The sequence below is a fragment of the Lissotriton helveticus genome, chromosome 3_1, assembly GCF_964261635.1.
Source record: "Lissotriton helveticus chromosome 3_1, aLisHel1.1, whole genome shotgun sequence".
Classification (NCBI taxonomy): Eukaryota; Metazoa; Chordata; class Amphibia; order Caudata; family Salamandridae; genus Lissotriton; species Lissotriton helveticus.
Window position 1 is genome coordinate 651,168,583 of NC_136061.1, and position 23,019 is coordinate 651,191,601.

Sequence of the window (23,019 nt, forward strand, 5' to 3'; positions counted from 1 at the left end):
ACCAATCTTGGGTTGTTTGTGTTCCGGGTCAGGGAGGAGCAGGTTTGGCAGTTTGGGCTGGACTGTTCCTTTTGGAGCAGGGTCAAGACTGATTTGCATACGGCTGGGTCCAAACTGGCATGATGGGTAAAGGAATGATGGACTAGAATGCGATCCTGAGTGATTGCCAGTAGTTAGACTAATTGCAAACACTCCTCCCATCACCTTTTTGTTTGTTTCATGTAACAAATACTAGATAGGAAGTATCACTCTGCAGATACACAAGAGGATCTTGCATCAAAGAATCATTAATAATGTTGTGGTTTATCTGATTTCAAGAAACCTTCGTGCCTCTGATAGAAGGCAAACAAAAGGATCTGAAATAATTTTCCAAAGATAGGTTAATATTCAATTAATGAAACGGTGATTGTCTCTGAGAAGTATGGAATCAAGATATATCATAATATTTAATATGAGGGGCAATCTGTCCTAAAAATGGATGACCTATAGGTACATCTTGGCTAAATCCCCTCCTTTACTAATGTTATCTGTTATCTGTTCCTTTTTCTGTTCTTTTTTCTTTCGAAATTGCTGTTTAATTTTGTTAAAACTCCTTAACTTTTCAGTTGTTTCTCTTTAGATCAGGAATAGCACAAACTGATACTATCTAGGGCTGTTCATCCTATGAGAAGATAGGCAATGTTTTTGGTTTCTCTTTACTCATACAATTATATTGCTATTTGGGACAGTCTTTAGATCAAATATTTATTTAGAATATGCCCCACTTGTTGTGACTATTGTGGTAAATTCTTATCATATGAAGTACATTAATGCATTGTTTGGAAATTTAGCTATCATTTTTGCAGCAAAAAGGGGGCTTGCTGATACCCAATAGTATTTTTAGATTTCTATGATAACATGTGCAAGGTAAGAATACTGCCTAGTGTGGCTGTATTTGCTACACGCTGTAATCAACCTGTCCTACTGCAACTTAAGCATCAATGTTACAATCAATATCAGTAGATCCCATCAAGGTTAATTGCTGCAAAATGAAAAAGTATGCATAAGTGTGATAGTATTTCTTCCATTTCTATAATAATGAATTCAGATCAATGTGAAGATATGTACAGTCTCTAATTTTTAAATCCTTAAATGAAGTGAAAATTCTCCTTTAAATCTTTTTACAATAGAAAACAATTAGCATTATTGTCTATCACCAATATGATAGTCATGCAACTTGATCTAGGGCCTTATTATGAGTACAGCGGTCCTGGGACAGCCGTACTCGACAAGTCGGTCCGACCACCGCCTCCCCTGCAGGTCCGCCCGCTTTATTAGGAGTGTGGCAGTCAGAGCACCACAGGACCGCCACCACCTCCACCATCCAGGATCCTGCGGCGGAGTGGATTAGAGGCCAAATTCGCAGCTGTGCTGATACTTGCAGGGCCAAGCAAATTACATCCTACCTTTCCACCAGAAAGGTAGGGATAGGGGCCCCCAACAGGGCTCCTGGGGAAATCTGCCCATGGCCCTGGGAGCAGGGGGCACAAGATGTGCCCCCCCACAAGCCCATGCTCCTGCGTGCACTTTGTGGCATGCACAACATATTGCATGCCACACAGAGCACATAAAGTGGAAGCAGCATGCCACCCAGAGCATATAAAGTGGAAGCGGTCCCATGGTGGCAGCATGACTGCTGGTTGTAATCCTCAGCCAAAGCATGTCGCTGCAGTGGGACCGCTGCCACACCCTCCGCCTGCACTGGATTCTAACTGGAATCCGGCGGACAGGTGCACCATGGGCTTGGCGGTCCTCCTGTGGGCGAAGCAGTGGCGTTCCTACAGGAGGACCGCCAAACTCGTAATCAGGCTTTAAGTATTTTGTCTCTATTTTTTTTTTAATTATATGACACTGTTTGTATTGTGCAAGGAACTGGGAATGGCAAGTCTTACATGAGTAAGACTTGTTTACAGCTGTAACGTGCTGGGCCCAATGTCAAACTGATGGAATGTAAATAAACGGAGCTTCATCACTTTGCCTCGAGTGCCAGTGTCAGTTTTATTTTTTTTAGAGTTTTCTACTGGAGGCATCAATTACCTGGAATTAGTGGATAATCGGATGCTGACTCAAAATTGCCGCTAACTTTAAATACAAAAGTTAAGTCATTTCATTTAGAGTATTTTAATTTAGGGTGGTAAATATATAGAGAAATAAACATTGCAGTGATATTTGTTTATTTACTTATTTACAATATAAGTTATCATATGGGAATATGGTTTTTAGATAATGTTTTTTAGGGGCTGTATGAGGGTTTTAGAGTTTAACGATGGCTAGAGGTTTTAATGGTTCAGGAATGGGTAGTGTATTCTGGTACTCAAGGAGCATTTAGTGTTCAGGTATGGTACTGTATAATATTTTCTTTGACATTTTTTTTAAATGACTGATAATATTGTTAATTTAAAACTAACATTACTAATACTTTTAATTAAATTCCTTAATTATTATTATATATAATGTGAATTTAAAACCCTATCCCTGATCGCAAACTACTGACTGCCTCTAAACACAACGCACCCCGTAAATCTAAATACTCTTTCCTACCCATAACCACTACCCATCCCAGAGCCCTAAAAACTCTTTACTACCCCTACACATTACTCATCAATAAGCTCTAAAAACTTCTTACTGCACTACACTATACTATACCCATTCCAGAACAATAACTCCTTACCACCCTACAGACTACCCACCCTTGAACCTTTAAAACGCTTTGATACCCCTGGAATAAATATGGTTAGAAGTAACAGTTAGCGATTTACCTCTGAAGTAAAGTACTCCAGATGCAACACCACAATGTAAATATAATCTCTAATTAACTCAACACAATGATTGCTGCAGTAAAACATCAAAGTAACAACTGATATTCAATAGAAGAGACATATTTCAATTCGGCAAGCATAGGTACATACTGAATGCTAAGCACTTCTCACTATGGTAGTGGGATTGGTACTGAGAACTCGGTTCATATAAACTGATGTTAGATTATAGGGTAAATGGGAAAATCCTGAAATCTGAAAAAATTGGCAATAAAGTACTGCAAGACAAACAAGGGGGTTAAGAAATGAGGATTTGTAAAACAGGATTTCCTGTTTGCCATGGTTGGTGAATGAGTTTTGGTGATTAATGTTTTCATGTTGGAGGATGTGAATAATGGATACTGGAGTACAATTGTTATAGAGGATAAAAAAGTTATGAGAAAATGTTCCATTACTTCAAAACTGGATCTGACCTACCTTTGATTCAGCAGGCCAGATCTTGTCCACATACTCCCACACAGCCTCTGGCAAAATACAACTCTGAGCCTCTATCACTTCCGGCAAAGCCTGAAAATAACAAAGGTGAAAGCCAACTGGGTAGTCTCACAGTCAACTACATTTACCTCTTACAGCAAATTCAATCCATTGATCAGTATGTCTATTTAACTTCTCACAGCCAATTACATTCACTTCTCGCAGAGAGCATAAATAATTGCACTGCGTCAATCTAACCCCTAAAAGATAATTCCACTCAGCTCTAACAGCAAATTGAAATCACTGACAATGTCACATTCATATCTTACAGGGAAATTTCACTCTCATCACCTAGTGAATATACATCATCACTGTGTCAGACTCATCTCTCAAAGTCCCTTCCATTTACTGCAAATTCAATCATTACTCCATGTGTCACACTCAATTCACAGAGAATTCCACTAACTTCTCCCAGCCAATTCCATTCCACGTGTCTGTCAGTATATCCTAATCATTTCTGAAAACAAACTTCAATGCTCATAGAGAGTTGCTCACACCTCACAGAGCTTGTCCCACCAACCTCAACTAACATCTTAGGGCCTGATTACGATGTCGGGAGGACGTTGCAGTCTCAGGACCGAACAACCTCCGGTCGGCGGTCTTTACACCGCTATTACAATGCGACAGCACATGGTGCGGTTGCATTCTCCCATTTTTGTATGGGAGCTTGTGCTGCGGCCGTAAACCGACTGCAGCACAAGCACCCATAGAGAAATGGGAGTTTGAGTTAATCCCTGCACCGAGTGGCAGGCACCTGAAGGTGCTTGCCACGCAGTGCAGGGATTAACATGGGGGCACCATAGGTGCGCCCTCGGCTCCTGCCCAGAGGCTGAAGATGAATGGGGGCCCTGCGAGGGGCCCCTAAAGTCAGTTTCCTACATGCTGACATGGAAAACCTGTCAGAAACCAACATCGTAATCCCGAATGCAGAAATAATGTCCTTGGGGATTACAGTGAGGCCTCCAACTGGCCGACAGGCTCCTTGAGCCCATCAGAATCCAGCCGGTTTCACTTTCAACCGCACGCATTGTAATGCAGCAGTTGAAAGTGAAATCTATGATGTCGGTCTGAAAGTCTCCAACCGCAGGTATTAGGCTTTCTGACCAGCATCATACAGGGCCCAATGTTTCAGAGTTAGCCCCCCTAACTTCAAACAGAAAACCCTCCAGTTTTCACAAGAGTTCCAATGACTACACATCTAGTCAATCATTTCACTCAGGGCTTCCAACTTACCCACAAAGAGGAACTCCAACAAAGAATCTCATTTGCTTCAAAGGAATCTTACTCATTTATCTCCCTGGGAATCTCACTCATCTCTCACAAAGAATCTCACTCTTCCATCACTGCAAGGTCCACTCACCTATGATGCTAAGTACCGCATCTCTCACAGTCTCACTAGTGTCTTATAAACAATCCAATTTAGCTCACTCCAAGAGACCAAGTGGATCGGAAAGCAAATATTTGCTCATCACAGTGCCCAGAATGCATGCAAAGAAGGGAGACAGTGCTGCATTAAACTAAAACAAAAAAAATGTTCCTTGTGCTGACAAACAAGTTGCTTGCCTTCGGTAAAGCTCTTACTGGTGGACGCTCTACTTAACCAGATTCCTCACTTTTTGAATTCCTCATTGAGTTAGACTTGATCTGCAGGTGAGAAACTGCTACTCGTGCCAATAGGTGTTGTAGGTTTCTACCATGCTGTCAAACACCATGCAATACATGTACAACGCATCATCTACAACAAATACACTTCAACGAGATTTAGTAAACCTTGCACTGCATCGTAACCATCCTGAGTGTGCGCTTCCTTGGATCTGTTGGTATAACTATGGCGCCAGTTGGCAAATCTTTATGAAACTTTTTTTAAAAGTACTACTTTTTGACTAGTTTATGCACTGAAAGGTTTGGGGTAATCCATCAAACGGGGGGAGGGTAGAGGAGAAGGGCTGGGTGTCCATATTGTGTGTTCCCCATTCATTTTTCTATAGGACTTTTAAACAACACTACAGCTCAAACGGCTAAACGGATTTATGCCAAATTCGGCAGAAAGGTAGATATGGGTTCAGAAAAAAAAGCTTTTTGTGATATGGTGAAAATCCATTCAACAGTTTTGCATAACTAGCGGTTGAAATTATTTTATATTCCATGCCACGAAAGATCCGGTGAGCCAAAATATTTCATGAAAAGATCTGATTGGCTACGACCACATAAACCATAAACAACCATGTGGGAGCATTCATTTTAGGTCTTGAGACTCAGTTTCGTGTCCTTAAAAATGCATTAAATAAAAGCACAAGCTACTGTGATACTCTTTAAACCCCCTCACCCTTGGGTAGATCAGGGCTTCGGGGGGGGGGGTAATTAGTTCAATGGGGGAGAGGGGGTGCCAAGCCCCCTCCTCAAACCTCTGTGAGGCCCCTGGGACTCCACCCCCCAGGGCCGTATTCCATATTAAATCGGGAGAGGGCTGCACGGCTCCTCACCCTGAGCTTTATTATGTCACTAGGACCTTGTACCCTAGGCTGCATTCCAGATTAAAAGGGGAGAGTCCCATCGCTCCCCACTCTGAGGTTTATTAGGTGCAGGGGATCCCATTCACCAGGGCTAAATTGCACAAAATAGGGTACCTGCTCCCAGACTGTGTCCCAAGAAGCCAAACCCGAGAACACAGCAAGTTCCCTATCTACACCAGCGCAGGCAGGGAATCTTATCTTTGCTCCCACCTAGCCAGAGCATTTTTAGATCTCCCACCAGGTGGGAGCAGACATGCCTTGGCTGCCTGCAGGAGTGCTGGCAGGGAAGGCATGTCTGCTCCCACTCCGCAGGAGATTTACAAATGCTCCCAATGGGTGAGAGCAAACTTCCAGCAGGGAAACAGATATTGCTACCACCAAGAAGGAGCCAGCAAGAACAGCTGCACCAATGCCGCCTTCTGGCTCCCCAAAGCCCCCAAGGGTTATATGTCGTTACAACGAATTCAGTTGCAACGCATGCCTTTACCACGCATGCGTTACAACGGAATTCGTTTTCTACGCATAACCTTTACCACTAATATTCCATTACCACGCATGGATTAACAACGTTTTTCGTTGTTAATTTATGCATGGTGAGGGCATATTCTTGTTAAAGGTTACACCTGTCCCCTTTCACGTCCCCAGCCTCTACTCCTTTTAATTACCCCTGCCATTAACCCTTATTTTTTTTTAAAGAAAAATTCATTTCCCCTTACCTTTTTAACTCGTCTCCTCTCCATCTTCTTTGTTACGTCCATCTTCTTGGTTACGTCGGCCGTACGTCGTAAAGAGGAAGCGGAAGTTTAATTCCGTTTCCTCTTTAACGATGCTGATTGCTTGATGTTAGTCACTTCAGGTTAGTTCTTTTTGGGGGGGGGGAGCCCCCCCAAACCCCCTTTTTTTATCCCTCGTTTTTGGGGGAGACCCCCCAAGCCCCCCTTTTTTTTCATTTACCACACATACCTTTACTACGTATTTCGTAGTAAAGATATGCGTGTTAAAGCCTCTCGTTGTTACCACGCATGCGTTGTAATGCATTCGTGGTAAAGGTTTTCGTAGAAACGGCCGCGTTGTAGTGCCCGTTTCCCCCCCCCCAAGTAGTGGTTTGTAGGTGCCCCAGGCGGGCACTGGGTAACCCACCTCTGTCCCTATGCGATGGGTTCCCCGTGGCCCAAGGAGGCATGGGAATTGGAGGACCATGTGGCCCTTCTCCTTTGTTTATAACATAGGCCCTCGAGGATGGGATCCCCTGGGCCCAAGGAGGGGGGCCGCATGCCTCCCTCCCTTTTATTTACGACATATGTCCCTTTGGATGGGGACCTAGCACCCCCTGCCCTTTATTTATGATAGGCCCTGGTAGATAGTGTCACCTTGGCCCAAGGAGGAGTCGTGGGGGGTGCTACGCGCGCCTCCCTCCCCTTAGATGAAAAGAAAGGTTTCAGGGAATGGGGTCCCCAGATCCGCAAAGGCTCGCGCAGCAGGGCTATGAGCCCTCCTATCCAATAATTTTTCAGAAAATGGGTGAACCGCATGGGTACCAGGGCACCAACGTAAATAATAAATGAGAGCAGGGATCTGTTCATTTATTTTTCACTGCTGCTTCAAGGAGCAGCCCATAAGGAGCGTCCCATGAATGTCCTGCGAGGGCTATTGACATATTTATCTGTTTTTGGTGATGTTCCTAGAAAGGGCAGGGGTGCCACACATTTTTTTTCAAATGTTGCCGTGGGCAGTAGAGCGCTCTGCAGCTCCACCCCCCCAACATTCGAAAACAAACAGTAAGTCTCCTGAGTCATTGAAACCATGACCCCAGGAGAACTTACCATATTTGATGTCATTTGAGATGCCATCAGTGATGTCATCAGTGTTGTCACTGACCATGTCATGAGTGATGATTATAATATGTGTGGTCATAAGCAGTGCATTGCGAGGGCATAAGTTATAGCTAGCTCAGGTGAATATAAGTGCTGAATTCCTATGGTTTCGCACAAGTGAAATCTATATTGTCCCTGTAACCTTTGATTTTTTCAGTGAATTTCCAAGGTTTTGAAAATTTTTATTTCCTAACAATAATGTCCCTGTAACCTTTGGTTTTCTTAAGTGAATTTCTATGGTTTTTTAACTAGTAAGAGTAGTAGAGAAAGGGGGCAGGGCCTCCGATGACCTCTCAAGGTAACAGGAGGGGCTGTTGGCCCAGACTGACCCACAGGAGCCAAATGGACTTCATACCCCAACTAGTAATGCGCTAGGAAGTGAGTTTGTAAAGTGGTGGTGAGAGGGGGACGGGCCCACAATAACCTCTCAGCAATACTCTGCTATGTGGGATTACTGGAGGTAACTGGAGGGGTTCCTGGCCTCTGAGGGGCCTCAGCTGCCATAGGGAATTCATCCCCCAACCAGTAGTGCGATAGGGGCGCATATGCAAAGTGGTGGTGAAAGGGGGCAGGCCCTCCAGTGACTTCCCAGGCCAGCCTTTTCTGAAATTTTTTGTTTATTAGGGGAGTCACTTCAAGTGGTTCCCCCACCCCAAGGCTAATTCTGGCCCAGGGACCTCATCCCCCAGGGCCAGGACTTTTTATAATGCCTCCCAGGCCCATTTTGCCCAGGGACGCCATCCCCCGGGCCTACTTTGCTTGCAGGTGGCAGTCCCCTGGTCCTTTTATAAAGCTTTGGAGGGGGGCCATGCTCCCCCTCCTTTATCTTGATAATGCCCGCATCCCCTCGGGAACTGACCTGCCTGGGGGCTTTTTTTTTTGTTTTTCAATTTTTCAGCGGATCCATCTGCGATTTTGCAGCAAAATTGATTTAATTTTTTTTTTAACCCTCAGCTGTGTCCCTGTGGGAGTCCATAACCAGTTTTCAGGGGTCAGAGTTATCCTATGCTGCACCTCTCTTTATTTTTTACATTTTTTTGTGGGACACAGCTCAAGTTGTGTCCCAAGATGGCTGCCAAAACTTTCTGGTTGAAGTGTTGGCAGCCAATCATATTACAGCATTGGTACTGTCGGATCCGCGTAGGATCAGCGTCCCTATATATTCAAATTTGTTTTCCAGTTAATATCTCCCAAAATAATGAATGGATTTACACTAAATCACAAATAGCATTATGTGCGTACCAACATCTAGCCTCTTGCCAAATTTGGTGTAATTCCTTCTAGCGGTTCGGGTTGTAGTCGTGTCCAAAGGTCGATTGGGAATTAAAATGGGGAAAACGTGTTTTGGGACCCTCCTTTTTTCTCGGCCCTGCTGCACGAAACTTCCCAAACCTTTCCAGAAACCATCTGAAGTAACAGGCACATTTTTGGGAATTCATCAATCGGCGTCAAAGATATAGGCTTTTGAAAATCACTTTTTTGATAGCAACTAGGTCATAACTATAATTACTTACCGGCGACCACCAGTAGGCAATATATATCTTTTTAAAAACAATATGCTTCTATTATTTTGCACATTTCCCGCCCCCACAAGATATATAATAATAAAAACTCTGTAAGAAATAGTCACAGACGCAGTTTAATAAAACATTATTAAATATTTTTAAAGTAATCAATTTATAAACATTTTATTAATGGTTGTATATTAATATTAATGGACAAGTTACTTACCTAAGGTAACACCTTATCTGGTACAGACATGATCAAGACGCAGATTCCTTACCTTTGAATTTCCCAGGCATCAGACCTGCACTTCCGGGTTATCCTCTGGCCTGTCCGAGATGACCGCTCGAGTTTGGTGTCTTTACGTTCCACGAACGGGTCCTTTTAGGAGTGAAATCCTAACCGGAACTTCTTTTATGCTCTGAACTTCTCTGAACCGCAAGCGGCTGTACTTACTTTTTCAGATTCCCAGACGTTGAAACTGGTGGTCCCAGAACATTCTTATCCCTGGGGCAGCCCGCTGCTCGTCCGCTCGGCTGGACTGTTCCTTTTTCGATCAAGGCATCTCTTTTGATATCGATTCTATTGGGCGCCCTCTAGTTCTATTTAGAATCCTTTTCTCGAGTCGGCAATCGTTATCCATGGATGTCTAACTTTGAATTGACTCCCACAGTTCCTGGGAGGTGGTATAAACGAGACGCTTTTGCTGTCTAAAAATTGTATGCTGCTTACCTTGCTGGTAAAACCTTCAAACGAAGATCTTGACCTGTGTAGAGCGGTCACACCGCGAGACGCATTCTGCTTGATTTACAAGCGTTTTTTAAAACTCCTCGTTTTTTCATTTTCTTTATGCTTTTAATTTGTTATTCCCCTGTTTTTAAGGGCTGCTCCCCCACACTTGCACAATAATTGGTATTACACCGCGTTTTGCGGGTCCCGGATCCTTTTGTTTCTGCCCCTCGGCAGCTGAATTGTTTGGCGGCCATCTTAGGTGAGGGAAGCACGCCGGTCGGGCAGTGCTCGCTCTAGCGCCCAAGGACGCTCGACCCCCTCATAAGGAGATCATGCTGACGCGCAGCGGTCACGCGCAGCAGGAACGCTGGATCACTGCCGGAGTCACGCCAGAGTCCAGCCCGTCTGCGCCCGTCCGCGCTGAGGACGGGCTGCAGGACGGGCTGCTCATTGACATCTCGCACTCCAGCTCAGGTTGGTTAACTCACGACCTTTCTTCCAATCGGCTGACGTATTCTGCTCTTACCTTAACTTCTATGCGATCCCGCATACCCTTCTCTTGTACCTCCTGTACTTTGCCTACCCATTATTTTACCTGTGCAGGTTGTGGCTTTTCTACCGGTAAAATGTTGCTCTCTAAGACACAAACTACTAAGGCACATTACCGGGGTAAAAGGAAGGCCACTAAGAAACTTCAGTCTTCCTCTCCTCTCCAATTTTGGAGTATTAATTGTAGATCGCTCCCCAAAAATAAATTCAATTTGTTTGATTTTATAAATGAAGAGTCGCCATACGCATTGTTTCTGACTGAGACCTGGCTCCACGAAAGCTCTGGACCTGACATTGCCATAGCCGTTCCTAACAACTACGTGATGGTACGTCAGGACAGGGCTTCCGGGAAGGGTGGGGGGATCGCTATTATTTTTAAAACCATCTACCAATGTAAGTTGGAGTCGTTTTCCCTTCCTGGATGTGAGGCCGCTCTATTTAAATTAACGATTGGCCCTCAGCTAACGCTTTCCGGTCTTTTGATATACCGCCCTCCGGGCAATGCTGGCCCTTGGATATCGTCATTGGCCGATATTATATCCCCTGTATTACTTAAAACGGCTAATTTCACCATTCTTGGTGACCTTAACATCCATCTTGAAGATGTCGAAGGTACTCTCAGTCAGTCGCTATTGTCTGACCGCGAAGTTTTCAATCTTTTACTTCGTAACTCTGGGGCTACTCACTCGGCCGGTCACTTGTTAGATCCAATCATTTCTAATTTACCTTATGACTGCTCCCAAAAGGCCCGCCCACTAGAATGGTCTGACCATTTTGCGGTACACTTCATGTTACCTCTCTCTTTACCCAATGCTAAGTCCTGTGTTGGTAAGAGCAAGCCTTCCTATCGGTGGGACAAGCTTAATATGGTGGCATTCAATCAACATCTTACTGAATCTATTCCGAATCTGGAAAAATCTGGATCAGAACCTAATGCTGTAGTCTCCCAGTGGTTAATGGATGCTGTAACTGCATTCCTTCCTCCTATATCTAACAACCACAGATCCCTTCATCCTCCCGCACCTTGGTTCTCTGAAGAGTTAAAATTACAACGAGCCAAGTGCAAGGCCTTGGAAAGAAAATGGAGGCTCTCCTATTCAACCCCTAGTAAGGCGGCCTATAAAGAAGCACTAAAGAGCTATCACGTTAACTGTAAATTGGCCAAGGCCACCTTCACGGCATCTACGATTACTCAGGCACAGAACTGTCCGCGGACCCTTTTTGCAGTGGTGAAGAGGCTAACGGAAGCAGATACGGTACCTTCTCCTCCGGCTCTGGATAAACCACAGTGTGATGCCATTGCAGATTTCTTTATCTCTAAGGTGGAGCGTATTCATGAATCCTTGATTACTCCTCCGCCATCTGCTGATTCCTTACCGGCGGCTACCTCTAGCAGTCCTCTTCCCCTCCCTTCAACGTTCATCAACGACTGGCTTATGTTTGATGACATCACCTTCTTATCATGCCTGAACAGTATTAGGTCAGGCTCCCCTCGGGACCCTGTTCCTATGAAAATCCTAAAACTGTTGGACCTCGAGCCACGGAGAGTCCTAATGAGACTTCTGAATACATCTCTTACAGAGTCTATGGTGGCACAGGAGTGGAAGCATGCCATGGTCGTTCCCCTGCTGAAAAAAACCGGCGCGGACATCACTAACTTAGCCAATTTCAGGCCCATATCCCTCCTGCCTGCATGTTCTAAAATTTTGGAACGACATGTTAACACCCAGCTTAATTCGTTTGTCGAGAACGTGGTATATCTTCATCCGTACCAATCCGGGTTTCGCGCTCATTATTCCACTGAATCCGCACTCCTCGGTGTGACGGAGAGGCTTCGGCACGGTATCGATCGCGGGGAGACCTTTGCACTCATCCTTTTGGATTTGAGTGCAGCGTTCGATACTGTGTCTCATTCCATTCTTCTTGACTCTCTCCGCTCCCTTGGTGTTGCTGGATCTGCGCTGGCCTGGATTGCCTCCTTTTTAGGTGGGCGCACCTTTCAGGTGTTTTCGACAGAAGCTGAATCTGCTGTCTATTCATCAAAAACGGCGTCCCCCAAGGGTCGATTCTCAGCCCTTTGCTGTTTAACATCTATATCAGACCCCTTGCTACCATCGTGGAGGACGCCGGTTTGACAATCTATTCGTATGCCGACGACACGCAGATTGTGTTCTCTCTCTCCAGCAGTGAGGGCCATGAGGTCTCTGCCTTGAAATCTGGCCTGTCACGCGTTGCTGCTTGGATGCACGACCATCTGCTCAAGCTCAACGGTGACAAGACCGAGGTTGTTATCTTGGGCAAGAATAAAGATCTGTGGGGCCCTCGGCATTGGCCCTGTGATATGGGTCCTCTGCCGAATCCAGCCCCCGTAGCCCGCAACCTCGGTTTCCTCATCGACGATAGGCTCTCTATGAGACAGCAGGTAACAAAGGTCGCTGCAATCTGTTTCTCCACCTTAAGATGGTTGCAGAAGATCCTATGGATGCTACCTTGCTCTACTCTGAGAACTGTCGTCCAGGCTCTTGTGATCTCCCGCATTGACTATGGGAATGTGCTTTATCTTGGGGCCGATAAGGCCACAATAAATAAGCTTCAGGTGGTGCAAAACTCGTCAGCTCGTTTACTGTGCAATGTACCCCGGAGATCTTCCGCAGCTCAGGCTCTGCGTGACCTTCATTGGCTTAAGGTCCCGAACCGTGTAAAATTAAAAACCTTATGCCTTCTTTTTAAAATCCGGCAGGGTTCTGCCCCTAAATACCTGCAGAACCTGGTTCAAGTCTATAAGCCTGGTCGTACTTTAAGATCTTCCACTAGTGGCAATTTCTTGGTCCCCAGAATTAAACTGGCCAAAATGGGCGGCCGCTCGTTTTCTTATCTTGGTCCAAAGATGTGGAATGCTCTTCCGCCGGTCCTGAAAGCCGAGACTGATCTCCCTTTTCGAAAAAAACTGAAGACCCTTCTGTTTAATTGATCCCTCTGCACTGTTTTGTTCTGGTTTGGGCCTTTTGCTTGTTTTCTTTCTTTTATCTATCCCTGGCGCCGGGAAACCCATTGAGGGTAGCTGTGCGCAATACAAGTTTAAATAAATAAATAAAAATAAATAAACATCAGTAGGTGGTGTCGGTTGGCTCTGTGTGACTTCATCGGCGGCGTCTGCGCCAATGCGTCACCTATATAGACACCACCTTGGGACGCTGATGTCAGTTACTTTTCAAGACTCTCCACGTCAGAAGCGCAGAGCCATGAAGGGCACTGACATCGGTGTGTTTCTGAAAAATTAGGGCCCTGAAAGGGAACATCCCTTACTCTAGAAACCTGTCCGCGGTGTAGGGGGGATGAGAAGTTTGGTAAGGAATCTGCGGCTAGATCATGTCTCTATCAGATAAAGCGTAACCGAAGATAAGTAACTTGTCCATCTGATAGACATCTAGCCACAGATTCATTCCCTTTAAATAGCTACCCAAGCAATCCCATCCCTGGAGGAAGGACTGTGGACTAATTTAGAACAGAAGTCCTGCAGGATAGAGCGGCCAAAAATGCCACCCAAGTGGACTTAACAGTCAAGGCAATAGTGCCTGGTAAATGTGTGCAAGGTTGCCCACGAAGCTACCTGGCAAAAGTTGAGAATTGGAACTCCATGTTGCTCCGCTGTGGTAGCAGCCTTAGTCTGGTGAAATGAGCCCTTAAGCCTTCAGGAGGCTGCTTTTTGGCCACAGCATAGCAAATTGTAATGCAGAGGACAACCCATCGCAAAATAGTCCTCTTCTACACCACATGACCGTTCTTCCTTCCAACATACCCACACAAAGAGTTGGTCGCCCACCGGGAAGTCTTTACTGTGGTCAAGGTAGAAGGAAAATGCTCTTTTTTGGGTACAGACAATGGAGTTACTCTACTTCTTTAGAGGGGTGCAGAGGAGCGTAGAAAGCGGGCAAGGGGACAGAATGCCCCACATGCAATGGTGTTACTACTTTAGAGAGAAAAGAGGCCCTAGTGCGAAGCACCAATTTATCAGGGAATATTGACTGGTAAGGAGGCTTGGATGACAAAGCCTGCAATGCGCTCACCCTCCTGGCAGAAGTGATTGCCCCTAAAAAGGCTGTTTTCATGGTAAGAAGCTGGAGAAAGCAGCTGTATAGTTTTGAATGGAACACACATCAGGAAATAAGAACCGAATTAAGGTGCCACAGAGACATAATGAAAAGGGAAGGTGGAAACATGTGAACAAAGCCTTTGAGGAATCTAATCACAGTAGGCGATTTAAATGATGAGGGTTGGCCTGGCAGCCCCAGGAAAGCAGACAGAGCAAAAAGGTACCCTTTGAGAGTGCTCAGTGCAGAGCTCTGCTGGGCAAGGGTCAAAATAAAAATAAAAAATTGAGAGAGGGAAGCAGAAAGAGGATCAATTAACCATTCTGTACAATATTTTACAAATTTGTTCCACCAGCAAGCATACACTTTTTGGTGAAGGGCCGCCTGGCTGCCAAAAAAAAATTGCAGACTTCAGGAGGAAGGTTGAATGCTATCAACTGCCACTGATCAATCTCCATGCAAAAAGGCATAGAGTTGACAGGTCCGGGTGGAGGGCCCTCCCCTGCTGCTGCAACAGAAGATCCTCTCGAAGGCCCAGCCTGATCGATGCTCACTTAGAGAAACTCAGATAGTAGACTCTCCTTGCCCACTCTGGAGCCACAAGAATGACTCGGCCCTGGTCTCTCCTGATCCTCTTGAGTTGAGTATTGGTATAGACAGAAAGGCATATAGGAGGCCTGAGCTGCACTTGAGACAAAAAAGTGTCTCCGAGCAAGAGCCATTTTGGAAACTCCATCGTGCAAAAATGCAGACATTGAGTATTCTCGGCAGAGGTGAACAGATCTAACCAAGGCTTTTCTCACTGTTGAGAGAGTTCTTGCGCCACCTCTAGATAGAGACACGATTCATGATCACTAGGCATAGGTGGCTGAGTTTGTCCGCCCTGGTGTTCAGAGAACCTGTCAGGTTTTGAACCACCAGGGATATGCCGTGCTGCACCAACCATTTCGAGAGACGCAGGGCCTCTTGACAAAGGGTCCACAACCGCACCTGCCTTGTTTGTTGCAGCCCCATTTGGCGGTGGTGTTGTCTGTGAACACTTGAACCAGCTTTCCCTTGATTGAAGGAAGAAAGGCTTTCAATGCCAAACAAATTTCTCTGAGCTCTAGCAAGTTGATGTGGAGTCCGGATTCCGCCGGAAACCAAAGTCCACTGATCTTCACCTCTCCCAGATGGAAACCCCATCCCAGAAGTGACCCATCTGTCACTACTGTGTGGTCTGATTGGGGAAGGGAGAGAGTTCTGCCTCTGACCCAATCGTGGTTGATCAGCCACCCCTGCAGGTCCTGTGCAGCTCCCTCCGAGATCCGGACCCCATGTCGGAGGGATTCCCTTGATGCTGGACCCAATGGAACTTCAAGTCCCACTGCAGAGCTTGCATATGCCGTCTGGCATGTGTCATTAGAAGGATGCAGAAGGTCATGAGGCACAGCAGCCTTAGAGTCATTCTCACTGAAAACAAGGATAGAGGATGAAACATCAGTATCATAGCATGAAAATCCTGGATTCACCATTTGGGAGGATAGCCCAGAAACTGCACAGTGTCCAGAACAGCTCTGATGAAACGGAGCATCTGAGAGTCAGTCAGGTCTGATTTGGCACGCTGATAGTGAACCCCAGTGAATGCATGAGGTTTGCCATAGTCTGGAGGTGGGAGGCGACAGCATAGGGCGAGCCTGCCTTCAACAGCCAGAGATAAGGCTGGCACCCCTGATCGGCGCAGATGAGCTGCGACCACCGCCATCATCTTGGTGAACACCAGAGGGGCACTGGTAAGGCCAAAAGGGAGCACAAAGAACTGAAAATGCTTGAGGCCTACCATAAACCGCAGATAGTGCCAATGTGTAGGCAGGACGGGAATGTGAGACTAGGTGTCCTAGAAGTCTCCTGGGCCAGCGCAGACAAGACCTGAGCCAGAGTGAGCATCTTGAACCTTTCCTTTTTGAGGAAGTAGTTGGGGGCACGCAGATCTAGGATAGGGCAAAGACTCTTGTCCTTTTTCAGGACCAAAAAGTAGGGGGAATAACAACTACTGCCTATTTCTGGCACCTAAACCCTCTCTATGCCTCCCTTGGCCAAGAGAGTTATGACTTCCTCCTGATTCCAGCCTGCTTCCTCCTGAAGCAAAGTCAGGTGATTCTCCGTCAGCCGGTGGTAAGTTGGAGACATGGAGGTAAGGGTAGTTTCAACGGGGAGGGAGTAGCCACTTCGGACTATCTGAAGAACCTACGAAGTGATGTTCTGCCAGTGGAGGAGGTGATGGCTGATCCTGCCACCAACTGGCCAGCCTCTTATTTGTCTGGGGGTTGTGGAAAGGAACACGCTGAGGGAAGCAGAGGCTTGGCCCACAAAGCTCTCAGGGATTGGGTGGTTGGTGAGGAAATTTGGGTCATCCGGTGCAGGGCAATGGCAGTGGACGATTGTCATATTCACAGGAGCCACTATGCTGGGCTTGGACAAGGATCCCAGTTGAAGAGCTGCAAGGGTTCAGAGGAAGAGACACCGGGCTGCTGGACATCTCTCAAGATACTCGTCTTGACCGCCACAGAAAGAAGCTGAAGGTCCAGTACCTCAGTTGCTCTCTGCACAATCATAGCATATGATGCTCCCTTCTCTGTAGCCACAGTAGGGGAGAAAGCAGGCCGATGGCCTCACCCTGCTCCTCATACTGGTCCATTTTTTGGTAAGGCTGGTCTTATAAAGAGTCCAGTGACCCATTCTAATTTTCCTCTATTCCTAACTCTTCAGAATAAGGCTGAGGACACGATCAAGGACCAAAGGGTTCTGTCGGCGCTGGCATTGGCGTCAGAAGGTGTCAATTTGACTCTGGGTCGTCTGGGATTAGAATTGGGCCAGGGGCGTTGGGAGTCTCTGTGGAGACGGGGAAGGTTGCAATGGAATGACCGGCACCGGTCTGGATCCAATGGGGGGTGGGGGGGGGGAGGTTAATCGGTGCCGGAGTTGCCGGCGCAGAATGCAGCAAACATAGAAAGAGGAAAAACATAGAGAAATGAAGATATTTCTCCTTGTTGTGCCTCCCTTATGCCTCCCCTGAAGAGCTATACGTTTTTGGCGCTGCCTCAGACTTACGATTTCTTGTAAATTGGGGCAGTGTCAAAATGTCATGGATGTTGATATAAATGCCCCAGCAACACCCATGGAACACCCCTTTCACGCAGTTATCTGCCTGAAAGGGTCACATATTTATAAGGCCATGAAAAGCCACATAAAGTGGCTTTACATGGGCGTATAAATATGCCAGTGGCACAGTGCACCAGCGGAACATCAAAAAAGTGATGTACCAGTGGCGCAATAGTTTCGGTAGGATGAGGCCCTCAAAGCTCATGCCCACCAGTATGTTGACCTGGGGGTAGGTGACATAGACTGACCCGATGCTCTGAACTTCCTGACCAAGCATCCTACACCAGAGAGTCTGATTTTGAAAGCTTTAACAAGTAAAGTCATTTCAAATTACTTCCTTACCAATTCTACGGATATGGACTCCGAATACAGAAAATATTCTTGATGCTTTCGGAAAGAGAATGCTTTTTTCTGCTGGTCTAGTCTAGCTCTGGCTCATAGGTATATCAATGCAGTTTGTCTCTTGGGTAGGAAAACCTATGCATTGTAGGATATGACCAGTGAGCTCTTGACTGATGTTCCGGAGGTTCTCAGGGCCTCTTTGGCCCAAACGGTACAAGATGGTTAGGATGCACCCACATTTGTGCTCTAGGATGGACTGGGCACTACAGACTTCATTGGCAGAGCTTATGGGGCCAATGTTATTTGCCTATGGGCCTGACTCCTTGTCCATTTCCAGGGTCTCAGACTCAGGTGATGCAACCTTCCAAGCTACCTCCTAAAATAAGTCCTTCAGGATCTGACAAATCAGCAATCTACTCTGTTCAGTTGGGCTATATGTCATGACACAACCATCAGAACCTGGTCATGATGGAAGTGATGACGGGCAGTCAGGCCAGGACAGTGCAAGTTCAAATATTGATCAGCAAGACCCTGATTGAAGGGAATATATATTACAGTGGAATAACTAAGTACGGAGCAATTTCCGAGAGACTCTACATTGGACCATGTTTATATTTTTCAGATGTTGGTGAATAATACAGCACCAAATTTCAGTTTACCCATGGAGAATAATTAATTTCTCTTTAGAGACAAACATAAATTAACTTTTAGGGTAATTCCATTCCTCGATTACATTTGGGAAGAGAGTCTGTCTTGTATGCACAACCCAGCTACAGGTTCCAAGTCAAAAGGTAATATAAAGGCCCAGATAAAGCTCAAGCGTGTCTGCTAAATCAGATCAAGACAGTCTCTGTTAACTCAGCTGTGGTTAAAAGGTGCTCAGAAAGCCATGCATTGTCCATAAAGACATAAAGGGAAGAAGGCTCCACACACTGGAAAAAATAGGGAGTGTTTTATCTGCAACAGCTGTTAATTTAACCAACATGAGTGCCAACTTGAGGCATTACGGCACGCAGCTAAGAGAGGATATTGCCCCTTCTATTGAGAAACTCAACAATGAGTAGAGAGAGGCATAGGCAATTTTGTTAGATGAATCCCTGGATGCTCAAATACCAGATTCAGACTGATATCTACTGTAGCGGTTAGCACCTGCAGCATGACTTCTTTACCACAGTTCCAGCCTAAGGTACTGGGCATGCCGATCAATGGCAGCATTTGTTTGCCAAATATGTCAATGATGACCTGTATGCAATAAAACTGGACATGGCAAAATCATTTGGACTACTACAAAGTAGCTAGACTTGCACCCCCGCCATGCACAGTTTTCTCATAAATAATTTCATTGCAAATGTTGCAGTGATAATATCAAGGCTGTCAGAACATGTTATGAGTGATGTCATATGTGGGGTAATTAGCAGTGCATGGCGAGTTATAGTTACTTTAGGGCACGGGTTATGGTTACTTCAGGTAACTATAACTGGTGAATTCCATAGGTTTAGTTTGTTTAAATCTGTATGTTTTAACTGACATTTTCACCTAACTATAACGTTCCTTTAACCATTCATTTTGTCATTGAATTGCTAAGGTTTTTATGCTAAGTAAGATATTATTATCATCCCTAACTGTAACATAATGTTTACCTTTTCAGTGAATTTTTTTTTTTTTACTTAAAGCATTATTTTATTACCATACATAAAACCAACCCCTGCCGTGCACAGACTTTGGCTGTACACAGTGGGGAGCTGTCTGAAGGACCTGGCCTGTGCTTGTGTCCAGGCTCTGCATTGAACTCCCCAAGGGCAATCACTGCTTCCCTCCACCCACACCATACAAAGTCTTCAGCTGTGCACGAAGCAGGGGTTTGTCTGCATAGCCTTGCCTGTGGCCAAACCCCCTCTCCCCAGGTGCTGTAGCCAAACACCCCTCCCCCAGTACCTACAGCCAAACCCCCCTGCCTCAACCCTTTCACTTCTCCTCCCAGGCACCAAACCCCCGCCCCCCCCCCCCCCCCATGTATATAAAGCAGATGTAGCACATTTCCCCAAAAATCACCAATAAACAGAACACATTGAAAGAGGAAAAAGAATCTTGTGATTGTTTTTGTGCGGGAAGGTTTCCCTTCTTGCACAAAAATAATCATCCATGCAATGCCGGCACCCTTAAACAAAGGTGTAAAGATGCTTGTGTTGGCACACTGCAGCCCACTGTGCGCCGGCGCAGCTAATAAGGACAGGAATGCACTGTATATAATAGATACAGCGCATTCCTGCTCTTTTCTTTTGCCATAGAGCAGCGCAGCAGCAGGGCCTGCTGTGCTACCCTATGGCAAAAACCCAAAAAGGAGGCCCTTTTCAGTAAGGGCTTGATTAAATTGCAATAATGGCTCAGATGAAGTTGGCCATGGTTGAGGAATCTCAGTTAATACATTATTTTTGTCTTGATTGAGAGAAAGGAAATGTTACTTACTTGTAATCCTAGTTCTGAGTAGTATACTCACTAAGTCATTCCTGTGCATTTACGGGGATCCCGCAATACTTTCTCTTCAAATAATCAATCAATGTTTAGATGGAGTTAGGCACCCCAATGTCCATAAAGGTGATGGCACCTCCATTAGTTGCAAGACAATGCCTGCTTTACAGATTTTTTGTGAAACAAAAAATGGCATTCTTCAATAGAATAGAACCCATTGCAGCATTTGACTGAAGGCAATGTTGAACTATATTCTAAACAACCTATTACCTACCTACAGTGAGAGAAAAATAAAGGAAAATGTGCTTGCTAGGTGAAGAGTGCATCGCCTGCAAAGAAAAGTACTCTATTACTTCAAGGAGCCAGCAGCTTCCCTTTACAGCTAGCACTAACTGGCAGTTTGCCTCACATCCCTAGTTCTAATTGGAATGGTGATATGAGATTTGTGTAAACTGAAATATAACAACTGTATTGACAACCGGGGAAGAGGGAGGGTTGTTTATGACTTCAGTGAGGATACCTACGATTCAGAACTCTAATTACAATTAGGTGCCATTTTCTTCCGCATTGTAAGAGCCTTACAGGTAGTGCTAAGCATAGAGGAGAATATCAAGCAAATCTCCAATCTGTGGATGTCAATACACAGCTATAAGCCAAAATGATTTACAGAGCAATTTTAACAAGCGGCACGGCAAGTAAGAATCATCCTAGTTAAAGAGGTTCTTAAATGTTGCCTGACCTAATGAACAGTCAGAACTTGAATCCTCTGCCAAATAATTATGCTTGAAAAAAATATGTACAGATTTCCATGTACCTGGTAAGCATATTTCTACTATCTGAACATTTTTCATCCAGACAATAGATGGTACATAACTGCGAGTAGAGTGAGCTCTAGGTTTACCATGGAGAACCTTGTTAGGCAATTGATGAAAAAGAGTAGTACTGGAAAGTATCCATCTAGCTACAGATTGTTTAGAGGAAGCCATCAGTTATCAGAGGTCCATAACTTATGAACAACCGGTTTGCTTTACAAATTTCTTTATTTATGTCCACATAAAAATCAAGAACTCTTCAAACATCTATGGAAAGGAGCGTTCTTTCTGCTGGGGAAGAAGGGCTACCGAAAACTATTGGAAGTGGAATTGTTTGATTGATATGAACATCTGAGACAACGTTTGATGACAAGGAAGGGTGTGTTCCTAACAATACCCTATTGTTGTGAAATACTGTGTACATTTCTACTGAGGGAAGACCTTGGAGTTCGCTGACTGTTCTTGATGACGTAATTGCTAACAAAAAAGCTACCTTCCAACAAAGGTGCTGCATTGATGTCTTATGTATGGGCCCAAATGGAGGAGACATTAGCTTAGATAAATTTAGATTTAATTGCAATGGAGGCAGTCTATGAGGAGGAAAAGCCTTGTCCAATCCTTCCAAGAAATCTTTTATAACTGACATAGTGAAGAAGGATCTTTGTCTTAGTCCTTTTCTATATGCTGTTTTGCCAGCTAGACGAACTTTAATAGAGTTGAGTTATAGATTTGATCTTGTCAAATGGAGTAGATGAGTTAAACTACATTCTCATCATATTGTATTGGATCATCATTGTTTTCGCACCACCAGATGACAAATCCTTAACACTTGAAAGCATAAGAAGCTTCTGTGGTAGGACATTTCGTTTCCTTTTGAATGGCCGTACAGTCTGGAAGAACATTTAAGTGACTTCAGGAGCCATGCTTCCAAACTTAAGAAATGTATATTGCGGTGAAATATTTTGTCTTGCATTCTAGAAGAAAAGTTGTATTTGCAAGGCAACCTCTTCTGTGAACTCAAATGGAGTAGTTCTAGATACCACCATTGTCTGGGCCTCTCTGGTGCTATTATAATAATTAATGCATTAAATATTTTGAGTTTGAGTAGTACTACTGAGGTCAATGGGATAGGAGCAAACACAAACACCTTTCGACCAACTGATCAACAGGGCATTGCCCAACAAGTTTGGTTCCCACATAATTAGTGCAAAGTTTGGCCATTTTTAGTTTTCTCCTGTGCCAAATAAACCTATGGTGGGAATGCCCCAGTCTGAAAAATGTATAGTAAGACTAATTTGTGTGGTTCCAATTGATGAATGTCTGTTATGCAACTGCTTAAGAGATCCTCTTGACAACTCTGAAGATCTGGCAAACAAATTGCTTGTATTGTTATGTTTCTTGCCAGTAACCCATGCCAGGTTACTTGAGATTAGAATAATTGATCTGGCGCCACCTTACTTGTTCAAAAACGACATTGCTATGTATTGTCTGTTTGTTCGAATTAGGATTCTGCGCGACAATAAGTATGGTGCAAATGCCTTCAAGACTAGAACTGTCCTCAATTCCTGATCATTTATGTGGTGTAACTGCTGTTTTTCTTACCGCAGGCCCTGTACTATGAGATTCTGCATATGGGCTCCCCATCCTATCAGGGAAGCATCTGT

The 23,019-nt window shown here is 45.0% G+C and overlaps 1 protein-coding gene across 11 annotated transcripts in view; it reads right to left on the bottom strand.

Annotated features, from left to right (window-relative positions):
• SPOCD1 (SPOC domain containing 1) overlaps positions 1–23,019 on the bottom strand; it is an 858,027-nt gene that overhangs the window by 206,123 nt on the left and 628,885 nt on the right. For 10 of the 11 annotated variants that reach the window (XM_078680658.1, XM_078680660.1, XM_078680665.1 and 7 more), the window contains one exon: positions 3,273–3,362. The exons of the other annotated variant lie outside the window; for it this stretch is intronic. In XM_078680658.1, coding sequence (XP_078536784.1) covers positions 3,273–3,362 — 90 coding nt within the window. The remainder of the gene's footprint in view (positions 1–3,272; positions 3,363–23,019) is intronic. 11 annotated transcript variants of the gene reach the window in all.